The 25,844-nt window shown below is 42.2% G+C and overlaps 1 protein-coding gene across 1 annotated transcript in view; it reads right to left on the reverse strand.

Annotated features, from left to right (window-relative positions):
* Positions 1 to 25,844, reverse strand: part of Tmed10 (transmembrane p24 trafficking protein 10) — a 35,267-nt gene that overhangs the window by 5,382 nt on the left and 4,041 nt on the right. Inside the window, exons 2-3 of the mRNA XM_021634143.2 lie at positions 12,647 to 12,758; positions 8,378 to 8,451 (exon numbers count right to left, since the gene is read on the reverse strand). Of these exons, the coding sequence (XP_021489818.1) occupies positions 8,378 to 8,451; positions 12,647 to 12,758 (186 nt within the window). The remainder of the gene's footprint in view (positions 1 to 8,377; positions 8,452 to 12,646; positions 12,759 to 25,844) is intronic.

The following is a 25,844-nucleotide window of genomic DNA, read 5'->3' on the forward strand; positions in this document are numbered from 1 at the left end:
CAAGCATAAAAATATAATCATTCAAAACTTTAAAAGAAACCAGCTTTACATATCAAGTATATCAAAATATACTGCTAGGTTGACAGTGACAGGCACCTAAGTCGTCACTGGATGCCGATCTCTTCACACTGGAAAATGCTAGCTGCTTCATCAAGTATCTGGTAGCTGTGTGAGATTTAACCAGCAGTTAAATGTTCTCTGCTAAAAGAAAAATTTAATTAGTCAGAGACAGAGAATAAAAATCCAAAGTCTATCTTGACAGCTCCTTAGTTCCCTTTCAGTCCCCATGTTCCCTTTCAGAGGCAGCTATGGTTATCAACTTAGCATGAGGTTTTTCAGACCCTGTTAGAAGATAATACAGTGTTTACACTTTTGTAGCTTTTCTAGCTGAGGGTCCTGAGTTGCCATTCAGTGCACAAAATTCCCCAAAGCCGGGTGTCATGGCATATCTTTATTTAGCACTCAGGAGGCAGCAGTGGGCAGATTTCAGTGAGTTCAAGGCCACACTGGTCTACATAGTGAGTTCCAGGACAGCCAGAACTACATGGTAAGACCCTGTCTCAAACAACAACAGACCCAAAACCAACCAACCAAAACCCCCAGGGAAAGGGTACCAATGAAATATATGATAAACCAAATTTAGTCTGCTTAACATCTTCCCCCTGCTCTGTGCTTCCCCATCCAAAGCTTCCTGAATGAGACAGAGAAAGGCAACAGTATGAAACTTCTTAGACATCAATTATTTAAGGGTCCCCAAATAGAAACTTGCAAAAAGGAACTGGAAGTGAAACTGTGGTTGTGCTCTGCCAGCCAGATGACAATAGCCAAAGGCCTCAAACTCAAAAAAGCATCCATTTAAAGGGTGAACCATGTAGTACAGCTGCCCTTAGTCTGTCCTCAATCTCTGCAGCATTCCTTTCTCAACTGAATAAGCAATACATAAATGTTCTCTGCTAAAAATTTTTAATTAATCACAAACAGAGAATAAAAATCAAAGTCTACCTTGACAGCTCTTCAGATCCCAATTCTCACACCGCAAAGGCAGCTATTGTTATAAACTTAGTATATTATTTTCTAGACCATGCTAGAAGATATACGGTGTTTACACTTTTGTGTCTATGAAATTTACTAATGGTCTATGCTATACCGGGGTCTATGGCTCACTCTTTTCAAGCTAGAAAGACGCGTCTTTTCCAAATGCATCCCACTGTGGATTCATCTCACTCTAAACGGCCACATGGCTTGCCACACTGCTTACTCATCATTCTGAGCTGCAGCCCTTCTCTAGAATTGCGCTACCAGTCTTTACGGCTCTCCATAACTAATCAGTCAATTATGATTCTTTAACTTGATTTTATTTCACAGTGAAATCTAAACTAAACCCCCATCCTTCTTTCAGAAATTTTCAGTCTACTATTAGTGGGATGAAGATTTCATTAACTTTTTTTTTTTAAAAGAAAGGCTTATTTTTGTTAAAACTTTGCTCTTGATATTAGTTTAAAATTCAGAAAATACACATAAGTATCTATGTGTATGAACAAACATATAAACAAAACCTGCTGCGTTGGTTGAAAATAACAAACAAACAAATTACAATACAATTCAGAAAAACCTACAAGAAACCACAGGAAGAACCATTTGTTGGGACAGGCCACGCAGGCCAGCTTAGTGACAGCTACATGGAAGGCCTCTTGGGCAACTTAGTGAGATCCCATCTCAAACCAAAGTAAAAAGACGGCTAAGGGTACAGCTCAGTGGTAGGGCACTGGTCTAACATACACTGGGCCCCAACTTCAGTCCTTCAGAAAAAGGCAGGGAAGGAGAGAGGAAGAAGGTAGTAGAGGGAAAGAGGGAGGAGGACAGAGGGAAGGAAGGAAAGAGGGAGGAAGGCTTAAGTTAAATGGGGGGTGAAAAAAGCAACGCGACTAGCCGTATTGACACATGTTCAGAATGGGTTATTTTACGCTTTACAGTGTCTTTCAATCACAGAAAGCACTATTGTACATCTTTAGCAAAGGCACTAAGTCTAGAGACATGCAGTAACTTCTCAAGGCCTCACAGAGTGGTGGAACTGAGACGAAAGCCAGTCTGTCAGAATGCATACTCACTCTGCAGGGTAGCAATCTGAGAAGAACACCAGATGACTCCACTAGGGCACTCCTGATCAGATGTGAGATAAGAGCAAGGTGTACAACCTGCAGCCCCAGTACTCAGGAAGCCAAGGCTAGAGGCTGGCTGGAGGTAAAGCCAGAAGATCAGAGGCTCTAGGGCAGCCTGGCCTACCATACAGTAAGTGTGAGGTGAGCCTAGGCTACATGAGACTCTACCTAAAAACAAACAAACAGATGGATAAAGCACCCTCCCCCCAAATTATACTATGCCAGAGGGGTCCAGTTAAGTTTTTCAGACTAGTAAAGCTTGAGAACTTTCCAGTTTTCCCACTGCTACTATCCTCATGTGTTGTTTTTTGTTTGTTTGTTTGTTTGTTTTTGGGGGGGGGAGGTTCCGGGGGTAGGGAAGCAAAACTTTAAAAGAATTCCATGTGCATTTTCCAGAAGACCCTCTTCACTTGCCCAGGACTTTATATGCTAGTCAGTACAAATCTAAAAAGAAACCTCAAGGCTGGCATGCAGCTTGACTGGTGGAATGCTTGACTATTACGCATGAAATCTTGGGTTTGCTCCCCAGTGCTGCAAATAAGTAAAATTACACTTGTTCAAAAGAAAATGAAAACCTATCACCACCCCTAACTGCTGCTCTGCTCATCTAAATGTCTGACTTAATGCTCTAAGATTCTGAAAGAACACCAGTTCTATGTTTCTCAAAGACAGACCAGTATTTTATGTTTTTCTTCTAAGGCTGGAAATAGGGTATTATTCCCATAGCTTGATAAAGGCAGGCCATGACAATATGTAACACAAATATTCCACTAGGGGGTGCCACTCTCCCGACACACTACACATAGCCATTAAACAATCAAAGGAACAAGGTACTCATTTTGCAAGTCCCGCATTTTACAGAGAAAAAAAATTAAACATTCTATAGTCATTCAGCTTTTTTAGTAGCAGACTAAGGTTTTCAGTGGCAGGCATTTATTTACCATCAATACTGCAAAGCTTGGGTGTAAAATAAAACCCAAGAACACAATCCTCAAGTTCAAAAGCATACAATCTCATTCTGCCCAATTCTACCTACCTGTGTTGACTATGAAGACCCCTTCGGCCACCCTGTCCATGGCCACTCCCTCTCCCTAACCCTGAAGCGATGACTGGCACAGTGAACACTCACACGCTCTCATTTGCACATTACTGTTTTGACTCGTCTCTCAAGCCTGAACTCAAGGAGGTTACCTAATACGCAGCACTGGCTTCAAAGGGGCCACTGTCTTAAGTCCTGTGGCCCCTTAAGCAAGCACTCTGCACCTTTCTTCCCTAAAGCCCACCACCCAGAGAAAGCCCCCTATTCACCATTTCTACCACTCTAATGTGAACAGTCCATATTGCACAGAAAGCAACTAAAAGCCATGTGGCCTTTCCCTGACTATGTGTCTTCAGAGCATCAAGAAATTAGGCCCTTCCTAAACTGCATCCATGTCTGCCACTCTGATGATGACTTAATCCACAGTTCATTGTAATGGTACTTAGAAAACTGTTAACCTCCAAGTAAAACTAAGAACAAGTAAACTCAGCTGCTTCAAGATCCATGAAAAAAGCTTCTTGCTATAAGCCAAATTCAGTCAAATTAATGTGCTACCTTCATGCCCCGCCTCAAAAACAAAAACAAAAACAAAAACAAAAACAAATGGGCTCCCATAAGCTCCAAAGGCAAAGAAATAAATGTGAGGGACATGTAATCTAACACAAGGCAAAGAAAAGAAAAAGTTTCGTGGACCAATCTCCGGGCACAGGAGAGGTGTGCAGATCACAGGCCCATTCACAACCAAGAGGCTGTCAAAGCTGAGCTCAGATTAGAAGCCCAGGTTCAGAAATTTGAGTGCTCTGGTTTGTTTCTGTCACAGTCATTTGGTCCGGGATGGGTAGGAGTGGGAGGGAAACCCCTCAAGCTGATCAGCCACGCTTCCTTATGGACTTACTCCTGTCCTGTCCTTAGAATGTGCAACTGGTGCATGGACGCAGAGTTCCTCCTTCCTGACCGCATTTGGAGAGCTACAACACCTGGGAAGTCTTCAGCTGTAGCTCAACTGTGTTCTGGGGCATCAACTGGTGGAATGACAGACTAATGGAACCTAGATAAAACAGGACTTCCTCATGTTGAGAATGTGGACACCCACAGTAAGAAAGGACGTGTGCAGCTACGGAGTTACGGGACAAACTATTTGCTGGTTGCCTATCCCTGCAAATAGCTTCTCCAGTTCACAGAAAACAAGCTGCTTTAAAAAGTTAGGAAACAAAAAGGCTAGATTCATATATAGAATCTAAGAGATGCTCCCATCTAAGGGGCAGAGGCAAGGCAGTCCAGAAGTTCAAGCATCAAACATCAATTTCTGTGCACAGAACACTATTTCTTTTTACATTACAGCAAGTATTCTGTCTCCCAAATATCACTTGTATTAAGACTATGTAGTAATTTTACTAATTAAGTCCCTCATAACATTTCAAATAGGTTAATATGCTAACCTGTCCCACTATTAAGCTGGGTGTGGCGATACAGGCTGGCAGTCCTAGTACCTAGATGGCTGAGATTAAAGGCATTGACGGTTCGAGCCCAGCTGGGAAGCTACATAGTGAGCTCCAGGCTAGCCTGGGCTACATGGTGAGGTTCTGTCTCAAACAACAGGTATTACTTAATTTTACAGGACAAAAGAGGATTTCAGAACTGAGTCCACATTCTTAAGATGCTAGATGTTAAGAAAATTAAAGAAATACGCTGCCTTCCTAATGCCAAGTGGTTCAAATCCTTTTGGGATAAAGGATTTCTATTACTTTTAGGGTTTAAAATTAAATGCCTCAAAAACTCTAAATATGCTCAGCACTCTCTGGCAGTTACCCAGGAACAAAATACTTCTGTTACCCTCATCTCACCAAGGAAGCTATTAGCCTAGGCCTAAGCACAGCTATTTCTAAGTAAGATCCAAGGAGTCTAATAGCTAGCGTAGATTCAAAAGGACTGGTTTCGGCTTGTCAGAGCTACTCTGCCTTTGCCTCAATCTGCTTGACTGCTGGGAGCTGGAGAGGGGAAGTCATTAAAGAAAGTGGCGAGGAAGAGTTGGTGGTTAGGAAGCAGAACGTTAGAGCTGTGTTGTAATCATGTGCGTAAAAAGCTTAGGACACAGCAGACATCAGAAGCAGGAAACAGGCAAGGGAAGCGATGTAGTTCCTTTCCGCTAGGGATTCCCCTCTTGTGTTAAGAAGAAGGTCAAGTGAGACAAACTCTTTTCAGTGTTAGTGACACTTAAGGACGCTGGAGATGTCAGGAATTACCCAGGTATATGGAATGATAGGAGCATCCATACCATTCTTTATAAAAACCCACAGGAATGCCACTGTTTTGAGGAGACCATGGCATGTTTTCAGTTTAACAGGGCTTCAGGTACCCTGTTTTTTAATACATACATGCTTAATGACAGAACTACAGTAGGAAATAATGTCTCTGTTTCAGAGAATGATCTATGGTTGGAAAAGCAGCAGCAATGATGCCCTGAAAACACTGTACCTATTCTTGTAATTCAAAAGAGCTATATTTTCAACACCTCCAAGGCTCAGGGAACATGGTAGAGGAACAGAAAGAAGGTACGCTCTAGAGCACAGAGAGGAGTGCTGTGAAATGCTGTCGGCTAAGCCTAACATGGCGCTTATGCACACAAACTCCCAACAGCTGGACAAGACCTGAGCAAGATCAAGCCAGTCAAAATCCCAACACGGATGAGAGTGGCTCAGGAGTGCCCGACCCAGCTGAGGAGCTGCTGGCTGCAGACGGCTGCTGGGAGACACAGACAGAGTCATGTTCGCTGGGAGCATGACCACTGCTAGGTTGGCCATGTTCCACTGTTAAAGGTGGCTGGGCCCCACACTCATGTGCATATGATGTTAGTGACAACACTAACCAGGTTCTCACCTTGTGGCTTGTGACCCTTGGAGGGTATAACAACCCTTCACACAGGTCACCTAAGACCACTAGAAAACACAGATATTTACATTACAATTCGTAACAGTAGCAAAATTAGTTATAAAGTCGCAGTGAAAACACTTTATTGGTTGGGGAATGGTATTAAAGGGTTGCAACCTTAGATAGGCTGAGAACCACTGAACTGAACTAAATTCAGTGGGCTATAAAAAACAAGACATGAACTTAGAAGATGTGTTTGGGAAGGTCTGCAGGGATTGGAGTGAAGAGAGTAGGGGGATGTGGTCAAAATACACTGTGTACATACATATGTGAATTTCTCAAAGAATGGAAAGTTAGATAAAAGAGCCGCGTTCTTAGTATTTACTATCTCACAATAGCAGCTTATGCATGTTATTAAGATCCACTTTTGCCAGGTGCTGGTGGTACACACCTTTAATCCTAGTACTTCCGAACAGACGGGTGGGTTTTGGTGAGTTCAAGGCCAGCCTGATCTACAGAGTGAATTCCAGGACAGCTAGGGCTACACAGAGAAACTCTGTCTTAAGAAATAACACACACACAGAGACAGATTTCACTTATAAACTCATCAAATAGAGGCTCTTCTGCTTTATTTCTTTTAATTAAACAAGCTGGAGATACAAGCAATTTAGTCTCTACTGGGAACTGTCTTCTATTCATTACTGCATCATTTGCTTGCTCTAGGTACTTCTTCCAAGTAACTCTGGCCTCACTCAATTAAATATGTAAACAAGAGAAAAAAGAAAACTCTATGGACTTACAATCATTACGCTACCACTTCCTGATGCACAAATGGCCAATTACTTCCTGTCTGCTTCCATTTCAGTACATTTCCTTCCAAAGTCTTGACAGAGCAATGTCTGTTTATCATTCCTAAAATTCTAGATCACTTTAAGCAACTTTTCTTCATTTATTTAGGACACATAAAAATGCCCATTTCTAGTATTCTATAATACTTCCTAGCAGAATATAATTTTTCTTTCTTTCTTTGGGTTTTTTGAGACAGGGTCTTGCAATATAGCCCAGGTTGGTCTAGAACTTGCCATGTAGGCAAGGCTAGCCGCACACTTGTGGTGACCCTCGTACCTGTTCCTCTAGGATCACAGGTGTGCACAAGAGCCTCCTTCAATTTTCTACTCATTATTAAGGTCCCTTCTCACTTGCAGCTTTTTATGCCACTTTGCTTTCTTCCTTATGTCTGAAATTACATGAACCGGAGGTTACTTTTTGGCTATTATTTCTCAAAAAAACAGCACTGCTTTTAGGATATGTCTTTCCACTAAAAATAACCTGATCAAGAAGATTCCTTTCAGCTGTGCCCAACAGCTTCTCTCTCAGTTGATTACGTATCCAGTCAACTCAGACTGGACCGTCACAGTTAGTATAATTGCCGTTTAAAGACAAGAACTACAGACTGTGTTATCAAGATAAATTTGGTCTAGCTGTCCATGAAAATGCATCTGTTGAGACAGAAGTAAGTTCAGTCCTTCTATACCTCTTTAGCATAATAAACTAACTCCTGAAAAAGAAATAGGACTGTTATTCCAAGTTTTTCCATCCCTTTGCTAAGTTACCTTGAAGAAAGATTTAGTCCTGAGACCTTATTACCCCACCTAGGAAATGGTGAGGAATTTAAAGCCTGAGTTATAATACTGTCTTTAAGTTTTTTTTCAATAAATACAATTTTTATATTATATATATATATATAATATATATATGTTAAACCATAATGGTTAGTAACGGTATTGTAGTCTGAGTTGAAACGTTTTCTCTAATTAGAGTAAAACACAAAAATAACCTTCACTCTGCTCTTTAAAAGACAAACAAACAAAACAAACAAAGCATTGCTGTTCAAGACTAAACTGCACCGAATCTAAGTCGTAAGATAAATACCTACCTGTTGGTTCAGGGGGGGAAAAAATCTTAGGAATTAAAGAAAAAAAATCTTTCTTTTGACTAATTCTAGTTTTAAAAAGTTGCGTGTTTGTGTCTTCTGCCCCAGAATGCTAACGGCCTGAGTGAATTCTTTACCACACCAACATACATGTATACAGACAGCTGGTTCCGTCCCCTGGCTATAAACACAGTCAGAATTATTGTTCAAGTCTGTTGATATAACCTTTTGTATCACTAGGACCATAGCTGGTTGTCACGTATCTGCTGAGAAAAGCCACAACTTTCTGGCAAAGTGTAGCACATTGGCTTGATTAGGAAACACAAACCCCACAGCCCCAAATGCTACTCTGTCTTGTGCCTGTCAGAGCAGACATACCTCTTCATAATTTTTCGCCTCCACTCCATGCTTCATGTCTAGAATCACGAGTTGGTCAGGTATCCGCCCTGTTCCTGAAAAAGAAATCAAAAGATTCATTGTGCAGAATACTTAAAATTCCGGGAAATCACCACCCACCCTCCCTCCCTAACCCCTATCTGCTCAATAGAAGGAAACAGTCATAACTCCTCCCCGCTGTTCTGCAGCAGCAAAGTCCTGGCTAAAATCACCAGTACTGCAGACAAAGCCTCCGTCTGTGCAGCCGCTGGAAAGCAAGCAGAGCATGCTGCTGGCAAACATCTCTGAGCAGGACACAAGAGACTGTGGCTGGTACTGAGGGCAGATTCGGAAAAAGAAAACTCACAGCCTTGCTGGACTGAGAGACACGGAAATCGCAACAGTGTGAACTGAGTGGCACGGAGATCAACAAGGAGTGGGCGCCATTTCTACACCTCAAAAACAATGCTCTAGCAAACTGCGAGACAGTAGAGGTTTCTTAGGATTACTTGGGTATACTAAGTTTAGATTACTTAAAACAAACTTCAGCACTGAGAATGTAGGTCTTAACTAATATTCTACTTTGATTCAAACATTTTGGTCAAGGTAAAGTCTATCTTAATATGTGAATAAAAAGTTACAGGGATATTCCTATTAAGCATTTGAGAGAAAGTGCAAAAATGCAGGAACAAAAGCCAAATTTAGTCTTGAGTATAACTCTCGGGGATAGTTCTTAGAAAGAAATGTCTATCTGGGATAAAATGCCCAAGCAATGCAGTAATTATAGTAGAAAAGTAATCTGATTTAGCTGATCTGAATTAAGACACTAAGCAGGAAAAAAAAAATACTCAAAAATCCCCAGAAAACTGTTGACAATTTCCTGGGGTTTACTATTTATAGAATGAAAAACTGCCTGCATGAAATTAGAAGTCTTAGGCAAACCTAGAGCTGTTCAAGTGTGTTCAGGTGGGCCTTCTTGATGCCATGAGCCATAGGGAACTTGTTACTGTAACCCGATGCTGCCTGAAAGACAGCAAAGGTTTTCTGAAGTTGACTGAAGTCAACTCAGACAGTATGATGGACTAGAGCCTCACCAGTGAGACTTTACAAAGGTATAATCTGCCTTCAAGTGACAGAGCAGACAGACACAGCACGCACCAGCTGTGGTTAAAACGTGAAACACTGTAAAAGTTTAAATCCAAATCCCCAGCTCGGATAATTCCAGCTGTGGAACACAGGTTACAGAAGAAGCGAGCTCTGGGCTGACGCTGATAAGCTGTTAGCAAACATCTGAGGTCGAGACTGGAGCCAAACATTCTAGACAAAAGACAAAGCATGGGGACAGGGTCAGATATGAACTAAGCATGGCCTTATTTTTTTTTTTTTAATATTTGTATTTATGTGTCTGTGTGTATGTGGAATCCAGATGAGGGTGTCAGTCAGATCCTCTGGAGCTGGAGTGACAAGTGGGTCTGAGCAGCCCAATTCAGATGCTAGAAAAGTTTCTCTGAGAGTAGCAAACATTTTTAACCAATAAGCCATCTCTGTAGCCCCTCCCTGCTTTTAACACAGGGTTTCATGGAGCCCAGGCTAGCCTAGAACTCAGTTCATAGCTACTAACCCTGACTGTGACCTCCTGATTCCCCGTCTTTCACTTCGCAAGTGCTGGGATTATAGGTGTGAGCCAGACATGCATGGCTGAATATGTTTAAAAAGACACTACAGAACAACTTTTGGAGAGACTAGAACTTGCAAGCAAAAAGAGAAGACAGTATAGGCAAGATGCTGTGCAAACAGGAAAGCCTAAGCTCAAATCACCAATCAAATCACCACATAAAACCCAGTCATGGTGGTACATATCTATAATTCCCATGGGCATAAAGGCCAAGTCAAGAGAGCCCTTAGGTGCCCTCAGGTCCTGGTATACTCTGCAACAAACAGGGTGGAAGCAAGGACAAAGACCTGCAGTGGGTTGTCCTCTGATCATGTATCTGTTGTGGCATGCAGGTCTCTGAACTCACATATGCAAATTCTCAGTGCACACACAGACACACAGAGACACACAGGCACACACACATACACATCCATATACCTGTGCAAAATTTTTATACACACAAAGAACCAAAACCAAACAAACAACACCCCCAAAATCACCCCCCCAAAACCCTCCAAAACTCAAAATCCCACAAACTCAAAACAAACTAAGACCACCACAGATGCTTTCTGAATATTTAAACCAAGTTTACAATCAAGGTAGCCACAGCAGCCTCTGCCCAAATGCCGTGTGTACTCCTGAGAGTGACATTATCCATAGATAATACAAATCTTTGCTTTTCTTCCTCATTTAGAAGGTTAAGAGGCAAGCGAGGATGAAGGGTCATAGTTAAAAGTACTCAATGCTCTTGCACAGGACCTGGGTTTAGTTTCAAGTACCACATGACATCTCACCATCTCCCTTAACTCCAAATCCCGAGGATCCTATGACCTCTTCTGACCTCCTTAGGCAACAGGCATGCGTGCAGCGCACATACACACATAAAAACTCTAAAAACAAACAAACAAATAAACAAAGACCCAAGGAGGTGAGGTCTTGGTTAGTGTTTGGGAAGAGAAACCTCAACTGAGAAAGTGCCTTCATCAGATCGCCTGTAGGTAGGTCTTGGGGCATTTTCTCAATTAATGAAGGATGTGGGAGAGCACACCGTGGGTGCTGCCACCCCTGGGCAGGTGGTCCTGAGTGCTATAAAGAAGCAGGCTGAGCAAGCCATGGACAGCAAGCCAGAAAGCATCATTCCTTTGTGGTTTCTGCATCAGTTCCTGCCCTGGCTTCCCTTTTTGATGGACTGTAAACTGTAAATGAAAGAAACCCTTTCCTCTTCAAGGTGGTTTTGGCTAGTATTTTATCACAGCAGTAGAAAGCCAACCAAGTTAGGTTACAGCTCAGCGGTAAAGAAATTACCATTCATGCCCAAAGCCCTGGGTTCCATCCCTAACACTGAGGGTAGGCAGTGCAGGAATGGTGGCACACACTTATCATGCCAGCACTCCGGAGGCTAAGGCAAAAGGATCACTGGTTCAAGACCAGCCTAGGCCACATAGTGATATAAACTTAAATAACTCTAGTCTTGCTTGATCTAAGTGATCGGATTTCTGCGTGTCAGAGCACCACCCCCAAAATGCAAGGCACTCAATCTTCACTGTGGCAAAACAAACAAATAAACAAACAAACAATAAAACCCCACTTTTTCTCTCCTATTTTTTTTTCTTTAATTTTTTTTTTTTTTTTTTTCTGGACGTGATGGCACATGCCTGTAATCCCAGCACTCTGGGAGGCAGAAACAGGCAGAACTCTGTGAGTTTGAAGCCAGCCTGGTCTACAAAGTGAGTCCAGAACAGCCAGGGTTACACAGAAAAACCCTGTCTCGAAAAACCAAAAATAAAATAAAATTAATTAATTAAATATTTTTGAAGATGCTCTCACACTGTAGCCCAGGATGACCTCAAACTCAACAGTAATCCTGTGGCCTCAGTTTCCTGAGTGCTGGGACTGTAGGTACAAGTTACTATGCCTGGTTCTTGAGCATTCTCTGTCTACCAAAGTCTTCCCTTTCTGTGTGTCACAGCATAAAGCGTTAGCACTTCCCAAGCCCAAATAAAACCCCCAAACCACGAGCCTCTGGCTGACCTGAGTATAAACTATACAATTTCTTGTGCAGAATAGTTATCCTATTTCATTCGCTGATATGAACAAAGGCTTAAAGGATCTTTAACGTTTGTAAAACAAATAAACAAAACCTTTTGAGTAATACCTCTCTCTGCATCTGCCTGTCAAACGGATAATCAATTTTCTGTTTTCCAAGATTTTATTATAGCCGACTCGGGAAAGCAGTTCCTTTACTGCTCCAGGCCTGGGCTCTTACACTACACAGGCACAGCCTCCCCATTACCAGTATCTGCTATGGGCATGGTCTGTGGATGTTGAACCTATACTGACACATTATCATCCATAGCACATGTGATAGTGAAATCAATGGACCATGATACTTATATCACTATAGTACCAGACAGGAGGTTCCACAGTCCTAGAAACCCTGTATGCTATACTTCATCAACCCTTTATTCCACCCAGACAATCTTTTAGAAGATTCATCAAAGGCTATAAACGTTGGGTCTCTGCATCAGAACAAACAAGGACCAAATGAAAGTAGAAATCGAGTGCTACTGCAGCAGGTAGCTCTGCAGAGCTGAAGAAGAGGCTTTGTGACTACTTACCCTTGCTCTCAAAGCACACTTCAAACATGTCATAGTCTTCCGTGGTGAAGGCAAACTTCCCCTTAGTTGCATCCTCCTTGGCATACAGAATATGGCCAGCAGAGTCTGTGATCTAAAGATGCAATAAAGAACAGTTATTTAATAATGAACTTGGAAGAAGGGCAATTATGGAAACTGGGGAGACAGAGTTACAAGATAAAAGATAGCCAGGATTTTGGGCATTGTTGAGCTGAAAAGGACTTATACAAAGCTCTGGGCTTGATCCCCAGCACCATATAAACATGGTGTATTTGGGCAATGCACACCAGTCACCTCAATACTGTCCAAGTGGATGAAAAAAGATCAGAAAAGTTCAAGCTATCCTTAACTACACAGAGAACTCAAGACCAGTCAAGTCTATATAAAACCTTGTCTCAAAAAACAAAACAAACTAAAAAGACAAAGAGGGGCTGGAGAGAGGGCTTGTACTGCTCTTTGAGCACATGAGTGGAGTTTCCCTGTACTCATGGTCCAGTGGCTAACAACCATCTGTAACTCCAGCTCCAGGGATCTGCTGCCTCTAGCCTTCTAGGGCACTTGCACTCCTGTGCACACACCGCACAGACACACATCTACACATAACTAAAATTATAGCACTTATTTATTTATCTTTTTTAGTTTTTTTCAGGATGGGGCTTCTCTGTGTAGTCTTGGACTTGCTTTGTAGACCAGGGTGTCCTCGAACTCACAGTGATCCACAGTGATCTGTTTGTATGTATGTATGGGCACATGTGGAAGTCATAAGACTTAGTTTTTCCTTCCCCACGTGGTTCCCCGAGATCTAACCTGGATTGGAGCCATCTCATGAGCCATCTCACTGTCCCTAAAATCTGTTGACAGTACAGGACCCATACGACAGATCCAGACAATGTTCCAAGTACACAGTTTCCTGGCAAAAATTTCACATTACAGAATGTAATCTAATCTTACTTATTCCCTAAAGAGAGACATGTCACACACACACACACACACACACAAAAAAAAAACCAAAACAAACAAAAAAAACCTAATAAACAGGAAAAGAAAGGTACATAAACCACATTTGTTATATAAAGCAGCAAATCTTGAGAGGGCAACATTGAAAGGGTCAGAACAGACTTAGGACACTTGACTACACAAAAGGAAAAGCCATGTATACACAAGATCTGTTCCTGCAAACATGCTAAGTATGCAATGGTGGCTGAAGAGAAGGCTCAGAGTTCATGAGCACATACTGTTCTTACAGAGGCCTTAAGTTAGGTTTCCAGTACTCAGCCAGATAGCTCCCAACTATCTGAACACACACACACACATACAATACAAATAAAAAATTAATCTTAGACTCAAGATTAATTAATCTTAGAGGATAAGCCAAACTTTCTCCACAAAAAGTACTGGCTTCCTTATATTAAACTTGATATGCTAATGTCATTTGTTAAAATAAAATTCTTAGCCAGGTGTGATGGCACAGGCCTGTAATCCCAGCACACAGGGAGGCAGAGGCAGGCAGATCACTGTGAGTTTGAGGCCAGCCTGGTTTACAAAGCAAGTCCAGGATAGCCAAGGCTACACAGAAAAACCAAGGTCAAAAAAAAAAAAAGAAAGAAAGAAAGAAGAAAGAAAGAAAGAAAGAAAGAAAGAAAGAAAGAAAAAAAAAAGAGAAGAGAGAAGAAACATTTTACATGTTAAGCACATAAAAATATTTAGATTGTTTTTTGATCCATCATACATAGAGGTAAAAGCACTTTTTCTTTTGTTTGGTTGTCGTTTGAGACAGCGATCTTGGCTGTCCAGGAACTCACTGACATGTACTACCGTGTACAGGCATGAACCGCTGGCTAAGTAGAAGCACATTTTACAGAGTAGTTAATTTTGAATAGTAGGACTTCCTCTTTACCCACAGTCTCTCACACACAGTTTTTTTGTTTGTTTGTTTATCTACTAATTTATTTTGATAAGGGGTAGGGTCCATACACACATGTGGAAGTCATCGAGGGCAACCTATGAAGGTTGGTTTTCTACTACAGGGATTCTGGGAATCAAACTCAAAACAGCCTTTTAAAAGATGGTTCTTCTATTTTCTTAATTTTCTACAAAGGCATATGTTACTTAGCATTAAAAATAATAAAGTTACTTTATTTTGGAAAAATGGTAACTAAAGAAAGTTAACTTATTAGACAAAATTGAAATGACATATTAATAAAACTCCCAAATTCCCCAACACCAGTTAATATCAGTTCAGTGTCTCTGTTTTTCACATCATTCATTAATATGTGAAACATTTAAGATACTGAGATCTAAGCCAAGTGGTAATGGCGCACACTTTTAATCCTAGTGCTCTGGAGGCAGAGGCAGGCAGGTGTCTGTAAATTTAAGGCCAGCCTGGTCTACAGAGTGAGTTCAGGGACAGCCAGGGCTACACAGAGAAACTGCATACAAAACAAAACAAAATAAACAAAAATCCATGGTTACTGGTAAATGAGGGAAAGGGTTAGAAACAAGAAAGCTTCACCGTTCATTTGTTCATTCGTTATCATTTTGCATTTCCTTGATGATTAATGATGGTGGACATCGTTTTGTGTATCTGTTGGCTTTTGGTATGAAGTGATGACATATGCTAATGAACTGGGTATATCAAAGCATCAACACTGTATATACAACTTCCATTATATCAATTATACCAAAATGAAGCAGCAAATAAAATAAAACAGAAAGAGGACAGATGGAATGTAATGCAAAGAGTCACTGTTGCAGGTGCACAGGATTATGGCGCACCAAGGTGACTTTGGGAGAATAAGCTGAAACTTAGAGGATAAACATTGACCAAGGGAAGAAGAGAGGTAAAGAGACTCAGGGCAGCTGACAGTCCTCTCAAATGCTACATAGGACTGTTCATCTGCATTCACATCTTTGAGAGATTAGCAGACACGTACGTGGGTAAAACAATCTTGGCAAAGGAGCATTTGGCCCTGAAGATTTGTCAAGTCTCTGTTCATGGGATACTTTTCCTGGATTACCAGTTAAGGAGAAAAGCAAGAAAGCAAGCACACAAACTACTTGATAACTCTGACTATATCCATATTGTAAGGCAAAAAGATTTAAAAACTAATCAAATCCCAAACTCAGGTAGCTGGTGTGGTACTACACACCTCCTTTCTTCAGAATCAGCTCCGCCCCTAAGCATTTTCCTACAGCCAGCCTCCCAAAAGCACACTGACAACTCTTAAGGACTGTTCAAAAGGGCAGACTGTAGTGATGGCTCAGTGGTTTAGAGCACTCGTTGCTTTTGCAGGGGACCTGGGTTTCACTCCCAGCACCCACATGTAAGCTCACAACCATCCATAACTCTACGTCCTTGGGCACCAGGCACACATGAGATCTGGCATACATGCATGCAGAAAAAATATTCATACATATAAAATAAGATAAATATGAAAAAATTTAAAAGGCAGACTATAGGAACAAAGCTGATGTGAAAACACCAATTTGGATTAGTCTCTTATGAATGAGGTCTCACACAACACAGAACTTTTCTAAGGTGAATCTGGGTAAGAGAGATTTCATTTTTGTTGATGCCACTAGTTTAAATCTAAAGGGAGGAGGTTGCTAAGATGTGTTTCATCATATGACAGCCAGTAGAGGACAGCAGGGAATATGTGTTAAGCTTACAACAGTGAACAATCAGGTTTCATCGTCTCCATGCTCAGGCAAGGAAGGAGAGCAGGTCTCTGGCTAGACAAACACCTCACTTTAACAGTGTTTACAATATCTGGCACAATCTCCCACCCACATTATTTTCTGCAAGATATTAGGATCACCTTCCTTTCTCCTAGAATATTAAAAGTGTCCTTCAATGATTTTTTTTTTAATTTAATGAAAGGAGCCTTTCCAGATTGTAAAAGGACTTAAATGCAGGTCATAAATCTCTTACTAAAGCACAGTAGCAATGCTGCACGGAGTGATTTGGGACATAAATTAAGACCTAGCTATGTTCCTCTGAAGGACTCCACAGTTCACACCTCCAAATGGTACTTAAAGGAGTGGACACTGTTTAAAGGCCCCCTCCACACTGTGCTGAGAAACAACGATCATGCAGGCATCAGCTGCTCTGCTCCACCACATCTGAAAACCATTAGAGGTTAAGGTCACTCTAGGGCAAAGGCTCAACTGCATTACTACAGGCTGAACGAAGGACCCACGCGTGTGCCCAGAGGTCAGAAGATGGTTGCATTACACCCTCTGAAACTGGATTACAGACAGTTGTGAGGTACTGTGACGCTAGAGGGACTGAACCAGGTCCTCTGCAAAAGAAACGAAGGCTTTTACTGCTGAGCCATCTCTTCAGCCAATTGTAGAGTCACAGCTCACAGAAACTACGAGAGGAACCAGAATTGTTAAACACGCAGGTTTTTTTCTCCAAAGAGAGGAACGACACCTGTTCACCTGGAGTGGATGCTGCCTAACAACCTGGTGATCTTTTGCTGCTTATAGGACCAGCCTTCACCGGAACCCCCCAAATCCTGAGCAAGCCTCTGAATCAAAGAACCCACCTTCACACTTGTTACAAGCCCTTCTTCCCTAGGCCCTTGTCCTGAACACTGTTTATCAGTCATCTCTCGTTCTTATGGCTGAGGTTACAGGTGCTTGGCTAAAGAGGTGTAGCTATGCCTGAAGCTTTGTTGTGATCATGTGGAAACTTTTCCCAAAGTTTTACTGTGTTTAAATGTGTTAAAAATAAAGCACTTAAAAAAAAAAAAATAAAGCGCTTGGTCAGACTCCAGAAGTACTTGACCCAGCGCCGGCTAAGTCATGCTGACCCAAGTTTCATTTTTACCTCATGAGGATCATTTCCTTGCCAGCTGTGACATTCGCAGGGACCTCCACACCAACTCCAACCCACTGCCGTTCATCAGCATGAGTATCGCCTTCCAGAAATAACATGTGATAATGCTTAGTGTTCGTTTGGGCATCACAGTTCCATCCCTATCACCTTACACTATCCCAACCATGGGAGGGTATTTATTTGGATACTTAGAAATAAAAGCAATTGAACTTTCAGGTTCAACTGACTCATATGAACTGCTGGGCATTTTAACAGATCTTAATATTTCCCTAAAAACCAGTAAGTTTTATATCAAGTACAAGTAACTGCAGTTATTTAACAGCAAAGCTATTAAGTCTTGTAAACAAACAAAGAAACCAACAGGCCCCTCTTAACCCCAACATCATTATATAAACCAGCAGGTAGCTAAAATTAAGGAAGAGGAAACTGGGCCAACTCAGTGATTAATCAGAGCCCACAAAGTCTATGGGCTGAAGTGAGGAATTGATTATTTATTGGTTTTCCAGGCAAGGTTCTGCCTTGCAGCACTGGACAACCTGGAATTTGTGTTAACCCTCCTGCCTCAGTCCCTTACCACAATCCAAGCAAATGATGTTGCTTTTTGTTTTGTTTGTTGTTTGGCTTTTCAAGACAGGATTTCACTGTGTAACCCTGGCTGTCCTGGAATTCCCTCTGTGGACCAGGCCATGAACTCAGAAATCTGCCTGCCTCTGCCTCCCAGGTGCTGGGATTAAAGGTGTGCGCCATTAAGCCAGGTGCATATGTTTTTAAACTTACCCTTAATTACAAAATTTTGATTACCTATCACCTGCTTTCCAGTAATAACGTGTTTCTTAAATTCTACAGAATTACCCAGGCAGCATGCTAAACTGCTATTGATTTTGCCTACTGGAATGCTAAGTCTTTAGGGTCTGCTGCTATTGTTTTGAAGGCAGGGTCTAATAAATGTGGACTTAGCTGGGTGGAATTCCAACTCAACTGACATCAAACTTGGGTGATGTCACCGGCGGATCCTACTCCTGAAGCCTGCTCCTCAGCGCTGGGATTACAGCCATTAAGTCACCACCCACTATCATGCCTGACTAAATAAACAACAACAAAATACTTGTAGTAATTACCACAGAATGCTCGGATTAAACAAAGGTAATTTTAAACTCTGAACTGGTCCATAAATGACATCACGGAATAAGAAGTTATAAATTTTGTTTCTAGATAACAGTTTCTAATGAAAAACAAACCAAAATTCACAACTTGAAAAGAGAGGAAAAAGGTGTTAATTATATAAGCAGAGTAGTTGCCGTCAAGACTACGTGAATACTCACACTGAAACCATCAACTAAGGGAGAAAATAGGTCTCGGGGAAATAAACTCATCTAGAATTCTATCTTCTTGGATTAGTCTAAGCAGTGGCTAGGAGCAGGTTCTTGAGCTGGTCCAGAAACCTGCCTGCTGACCAGTTCCATTATCAAACATTCAAGCCAACAGCCTGCCCAGTGTAGCAGGGGCTTTAAGAAGCTCGGGTCAGTAAAGTACTTAGGAGTAAAAGAGAAGAGTGCTCACCCAGAGGAAGGAACAAGGAGTGTTAAGAGCCTGAAGTCTGTATGGTACATCTGACCTTAGGTTGGCTTGAAATTGAGATTAAAAGACTGGAAGAGAAAGCACTTGAAGAGGCAGAGGCAGGCAGATCTCTATGAGTTCAAGGCCAGCCTGGTCTACAAAGCCAGTCCAGGACAGCCAAGGCCACACAAAGAAACTCTGTGTCAGAAAACCAAACAACAACAACAAGACTATAAACGAAGCAAGCTAAATTATGTATTATTTGTTTAATGATGAAAGCCCACAAATATATCTCCGAACAATATAAACATGAACAATTTATCAGGAAGGTCCCTGTTGTTTTCAACCACGGCCTGCTGAAGGCACAGAGTTCACATGGATGTGACCTGACCCTCTGTACTGATGATGGCCTGACCCCACAAAGTACTGCACCAGGATCTAGAGGAACTGAATGTTTCCAAGCCTGGTTGGTCCCTTACTACCAAGACTTTCCCAGCCCAGCCCACTTGTGCTCACAGAACACCAGCCTCGCTCTAGAATTCCAAGGATGGGAATATTTGGCCACTTGTTGCTACAACTGTTGGTTGATGCAACTTATTAACAATAAACAACTTATACTGTCTAGTCTAAGAGACAATCTAATAAACAAAATAACTTCTAAAACCAACCAGAAAACACAGGATCATGGTATCTCATGGTGCCAGAAAGTAAGCAAGCGCATAAAGACAAAACCTCAAGGATGGGAGTGTGTGAAAGGGACAAGCACAAGGAAACTGCTCTGAACAGCCAGAGCTGAAAACAATTTGATCACCAAAATAAAGGAGAAATGGATTGTAATCTGAGGTAGACAGTATCTGTGAGTCCATACCAGTAAAGCATGGTTAAACAAATCACTGAAGAAGAGACACCTCTCCTGAGACTAACACACGCCCTCAAGGAAGTGAATCCAGCTCCTACTCCCTGTGTGGCTGGCCGCGCTGAAAGACTGCATCCCAGAGCACAGCATGAAGAGCACATGTGCTGAACTGGAGACACCTGACGAGCGCCGCTCAGACAAACGACCTGTGACAAGTCACGCTGCTGTGTGATAAGAATGGCACTTAACCCCTCAGTTTCCCCACCAAACCCAGTTTTACCTTGAGAAAATCACTGGATAAATCCTATTAAAGAGCCATCATGGGGCTGGGGAAGTGGCCCAGCACTTGGAAGCACTTGGCTGCTGCTCCAGAGGACTAGGATCTGGTTCTCAGTGCCCACACAGCGGCTAACAACACCCTCTTCAGACAACATACAAACGGCAGTCATACACATAAAATAATCTTTAAAATATTTTTAAACAAACGTAATAGGAGTGGGAAGATGTAATTCCCTTTAAGTTGGCTCCTATCTACACTCTTATCTTCTTTAGGTTGTGGTCAGTCTGTGATATACTGAGTAAAATATTTTAAAGATAACCACCAACCTTATGGGTCCTGCTTAGAAGCTCCAGTACAGAATAAAAATACCCTTGACAACGACACCTACTTTTTGTCTTTGAGAGACAATACTTTTAGATAAAAGGTTCTGGACTAGTGAGATGGCTCAGTGGTTAGAGCACTTGCTGCTCTTGCACAGCACCACAGTTCAATTCTAAAACCCACATGATGGCTTACAACCATCATAAACTCCAGTCTCAGGGGATCCAATGTCTCCTTCTGGACTCCTTGAGGACCAGACATGAATGTGGTATCTGTACACATGCAAGCAAAACACACCTACATGTAATAAATAAATAAATAAATAAATAAATAAAAGATGGGTGCTTCTAAGCTGGGCATGGTAGCTCATGCCTGCAATCTCAGTACTTGAGAAACACAGACAGAAAATCAGGAAGGAATTCAAAGCCATTCTAAGCTACACAGAGCTCAAGAACAGCTGGGCTTTAGAAGACCTGTTCTCAAAAACCCAAAATAAACAAAGAGAAAAAAAAATGCTGAAGGTTCTAGCGTCTGCCTGTCTGGTCTAATCATAGTTACACAGTTACTGGTCAAATCATAGTTACATCACTTACCAGTTGTAGAGCCTGAAACACGCTCCTTAACCTCTGTGCTTTGTTCACAAAGTAAGGACAGCTGTGTACACGTCATAAGATCACTGAGGAGGGTCAAGGCCTGGAACAGTGCCTGTCAGGCAGCACTCAGAACTTCCTGAACCATCAGGTTATCCTCACACTGACCACGGAACTATCCTAGGAGATGGCAGAGTAATAAATACACTATGTTATCCAAGCCCAAGGACGGCTGGGGCACAAAGGGTCACTGCAGGGGACTAGAAACCACGAGGTCCATCTTGAAGGAAACAGCAGGATTATTAGAAACTGTAGGGTATAAAAGCCTATCGAAGCAGGCATTCCACCCTTTTAGATGACAAAAAGGGAGAGTATATGCCATGGCTAGGTTTCTCGCCAATTTGACAGGAACTAGAACCTTAAAGAGGGTAACTCAATTGCAAAAATGCCTCCAACAGGATGATCTGTCAGCAAGCCTGTGGGACATTTCCTTGATTAAAGACTGATGTGGGAAGGCCCTGAGGGCAGTGCCACCCCTGGACAGGTGGGCTTGGATAACATAAGAAAACAAACTGAGCACGCCACGAAGAGCCTGCCAGGAAACCCCATTCCACCACGACCGCTGTTTCAGTCTCTGCCTCCTCGTTCCTGCCTGGCTTCCTGGATGATAAGCTGTAAGACCAAGCTGCTTTTGGTCATGGTGTTTTGTCACAGCAATAGAAACCCTGACCAACACAGTGAGGAATCCAGGTGGACTCTAGCATCTCCAGAATGCTGTTCTTAATCTGATAAGGGATACATCTGATAAGGAATAGCCCAACAGGAAGCTAGGTCTGGGGGCTCATGCCTGTAAGTCTAGCACCTGTGAGGCAGGGGGATCAACTTTGTGACCACCCTCAGACTACAGTGACTGTCAAGGTAGCCAGGGCTTCCAGGTAAGACCTCATAAAAACAAAGTAACTAAAACAAAACCCCAGTAGTCATAGTCTGGGAAAAGATGACACTTTCTGAAGGCTACAGCTGGCAAGATGGTTCAGCCAGTCAGGGTGCTTAATGACAAGTCTGAGGACCTGAATTCAATCCCTGGAACCCACACACTAGAAAGAGAGAAACACACACACACAGGCAAGCTCAGGCCCAGGGGTAGTAATCCATAACTACAATTCCAACATTTGGAAAATAGAGTAAAGAACAGAAGAGTTATCCTCAGCTACATACCAAGTTTGCACCTAGCCTAGGCTACATGGAGGGAGAGACAGGCTACCTCAGACAGGGGCTAGGTAAAGTCAGTGTTCTAGAAGTTCTGAGCTCAACTTCCTGTACAAATAAACCTGCAAACCACAATTTGCCCCTGTATCTAAAAAACAAAGAAGATGGTAGAAGTTACTAATTTTTGTTTCCTTTTTAAGATTTGCTTTTATGTTTGTGTGGAGGTGCACAACCTAACTTCAGCGGGAGTTACAGGTGGCTGTGAGCCGCCCACTGGGGCGCTAGGAACTCAGGGCTTCTGAAAGGGCAGCACATGCTAACTCACACCCACTTGGCCCCTACCCTGATTTTTCAGTCACGAGCAAATACGAAGTCTATCAACTGCATTTCTGCAGTCAGAAGATGACACATAGCAAACATACACTGGGAGCAGCAGCCAACACTAAATCCTTTCAAATCTCCCACCCGTTCAGTGATGGGCAAGGAGCACAGTGTGCCCACACTCCTTAAGCATATATGACCAAGGAGGGGGTTCTGTACAGTTGTTGAGAATCAGCAATGGAAAATTTCAAGCGCTGGTGGGATGGCGGGCAGATGTTCTCTCCCTGCTTCTATCAGCATTTGCTACATTAACTTAACACAGGCAACAGTCATGCTTGATTGGAGGGGGTGGGCAGCAGGGAAGACGAGAGCAAAAAGAGGAAGGGAGGAGATGAGAATGAAAGACCAGTTGCTGCCCTAACAACACTACTGTGGGGGTGAAGCCAGATCAAATGTTTTTTTTCATACTGTTCCAGAGTTATTTACGGTAAAAACCTCCAGCATGACCCTTTTAGGCACAAACAAAGCCTTGTTCTCTTTTAACAACTAATCTCTTGATTTCCCACACATTATGTTGAACAATGAAGTTGGGGTGCAGGATAAAGCAGATGACATCAACCTTCCTCAAGTCTGAGGCTTGTTTGGTGGCCCAAATTCTGGCCTGTGGCCAGCTGGGTGATTTCACAGAGGGCCCCACTGTCTAGGCCGCAGAGGACTCTGGGGCAGTGGCTGAGCATCAACCACCAGTCAGCAACTGACAAACCAGAGTTGCTGCGGCCCCCAGGCTACCTTTATAATTTGTTCCATCTCCAAAACACTGGACTCTGTCTTCAGACTGATTCCAAAAATCTACACAGTCCCTTGTTCTAGATTAGTTCAGAAGATACAAAGCTGTAGACAACTGGTCACTGAGTCCAACGAAGAAACATTATTTAACTCTTATGAAGAAAGAAATACAAGGTCAGGGCTTAAGTAAAAGCTAGAAGATTTATTCCGGGCATGGTCGCACATGCCTTTAATCCCAGCACTTGGGAGGCAGAGTCCTGCCTGGTCTCTGAAGTGAATTCAGGACAGCCAGGGCTACATAGAGAAACCCTGTCTTGGGGAGAAAAAAGCTAGAAGATTTGCATGTAATACAAAAAGAAATTAGACTGCAATACAATCAAATGTTAATGTAACAACCATCTTCTGTAGCAAACCATCTAGTTACTGGTCCGGTTTTAATATCTACTGATAACAGTAACATTAAATATCAATTTAAAAGGGCCGCATTTTCACTAAAAGAAAAAGGTGAGTCTAAGTAAGGGTTCACATGGTAGTTAATGATAAAAGACTGGCTTCTTCTGAGAAATAAGCAACAAGTATTCTAGTGTTTTTTCCTCTACAACACAGAAATATGCTCAGCATAGACACCAGAAATACAATCATTTCCTTAAAAAAAAAAAAAAACCTAGAAACTGTATTACATATAATATCTCTTGATGTTGCCCAGCATGGGTGCCCAGCCTGCAGTAGCAGGGTAACATCTATACTAACTATGGATGCTGAGGGGTCACGTCCAGCTTCAAATCTGGATAGCAATTTATAATCTAGTACCAATGCTGGTTTAGCCTCATACTGTGCAATGAGCAGACAATTTGTACATCTTCAACACAGAGTGTGTCTGGCCCAGAAGGCTTTGCATGAAAATCCCACACACATCATGGCTAGCTATCCAGAGGACTTTCCTGACCACGTAAATATCCTTTATCCAACCAATCACTTCCTCCACTACTGTCTGTTTAACTTTTTAGAATACTTTTCATTACCGGAAACCAGTTTTGTTTTGTTTTTTTTCCATCTTGTTTTATGTTTTATCTTTGTTGTTTCCTATTACAACTCATGGACTTTTAACTAATAAACTAGGTATGGCAAATACTAAATATTAAAGAAATATTTTTAAATGAATAGAAGAATCACAAGCAGATTTATTTTAAATCACAAATAAATGTCATTACAACATTCCATATCACTGTGCGGTGGTGGCAAGTGCCTTTAATCCCAGCACTTGGGAGGCAGAGGCAGGCAGATCTCTGTGAGTTTGAGGCCAGCCTGGTCTACAGAATGAGTTCCAGGACAGCCCAGGGTGTTACAGAGAAAAACTCTGTTTCAAAAAACAAAACAAAACAACAACAACAAAAACATTCCATATCGCCTGGCAGTGGTGGCATACACTTTTAACTGAGGCAGAGGCAGATAGATCTGAATTGAAGGCCAGCCTGGTCTAGCGAGGGAGTTCCAGGACAGCCAGGGCTACACAGAGAAACCCTATCTAGAAAACAACAACAACAAAAACCATTCCATATCTGGTCATTTCAATAACATATAAGGCCACGTTTTCACTCAGTGGAACAAAGCACAAGAGGTTCCCGGGATACAGAATCCCTGAGCTCAGTTCTTGCAGCTCCTTGACCTACACCGTAAGGGACTAGCTGAGATGGGTTAGGAAAGATCATACACTCTATCAGTTGTGCAGCGGCTAGCTTTTCAATCCAAAACTATGAGTAGAGATCAGACTCTCTTTATTCACTATTCTATGCAGATGGTGATGCTCCCCGGTAGCCCCAGAACTTGGGAGGAGGCAGGAGGATCGAGAGTTCAAGGTCATCCTTTGCTATTCTGTGCTACATAAACAATATCTCACTCTCTGGCTCTCACTTCGTCACTTCCTCAAGCTTTCCTTTCTCTCTGTCTCCCTGAGGGTGATCCCCTTACCTCCTCCCCCCTGCTACAATAAATCTTATGCCATTAACAAAACAAAACAACATAACAATAATAACAAAATCCCCACTATCTCAAGTTAACCCCCATCCCAACTCTGCAAAAGCTCTGAGTGTTGTGGTAAGTGCTTGTAATTCCAGCAGGCATAGAGACTTCAGAAAGCTTACAACGGTCAGCCTGGGCTATACAGCCCCATTTTCAAATAAACAAGCAAAAAATATAGGGGCTGAGGGAGCTGGCTCAGGCAACAGTGAACTAAGGACCTGACCTGAGTCTGGATCCTCAGCACTCACTTAAGGTCAAGTGAAGCAGGCATGCCCTCAATCCCAGCTCCGGGGAGGCGGATCAGGAGGAACCCTAGAGCTTGAGATCTGGGTTCAGCAAGGGATTTTGTTTGAAAAAAAATAATAAGGTAGATAGTGATAGAGAAAAATACCTGTTCA

Source organism: Meriones unguiculatus, chromosome 7 (assembly GCF_030254825.1).
Source record: "Meriones unguiculatus strain TT.TT164.6M chromosome 7, Bangor_MerUng_6.1, whole genome shotgun sequence".
Classification (NCBI taxonomy): domain Eukaryota; kingdom Metazoa; phylum Chordata; class Mammalia; order Rodentia; family Muridae; genus Meriones; species Meriones unguiculatus.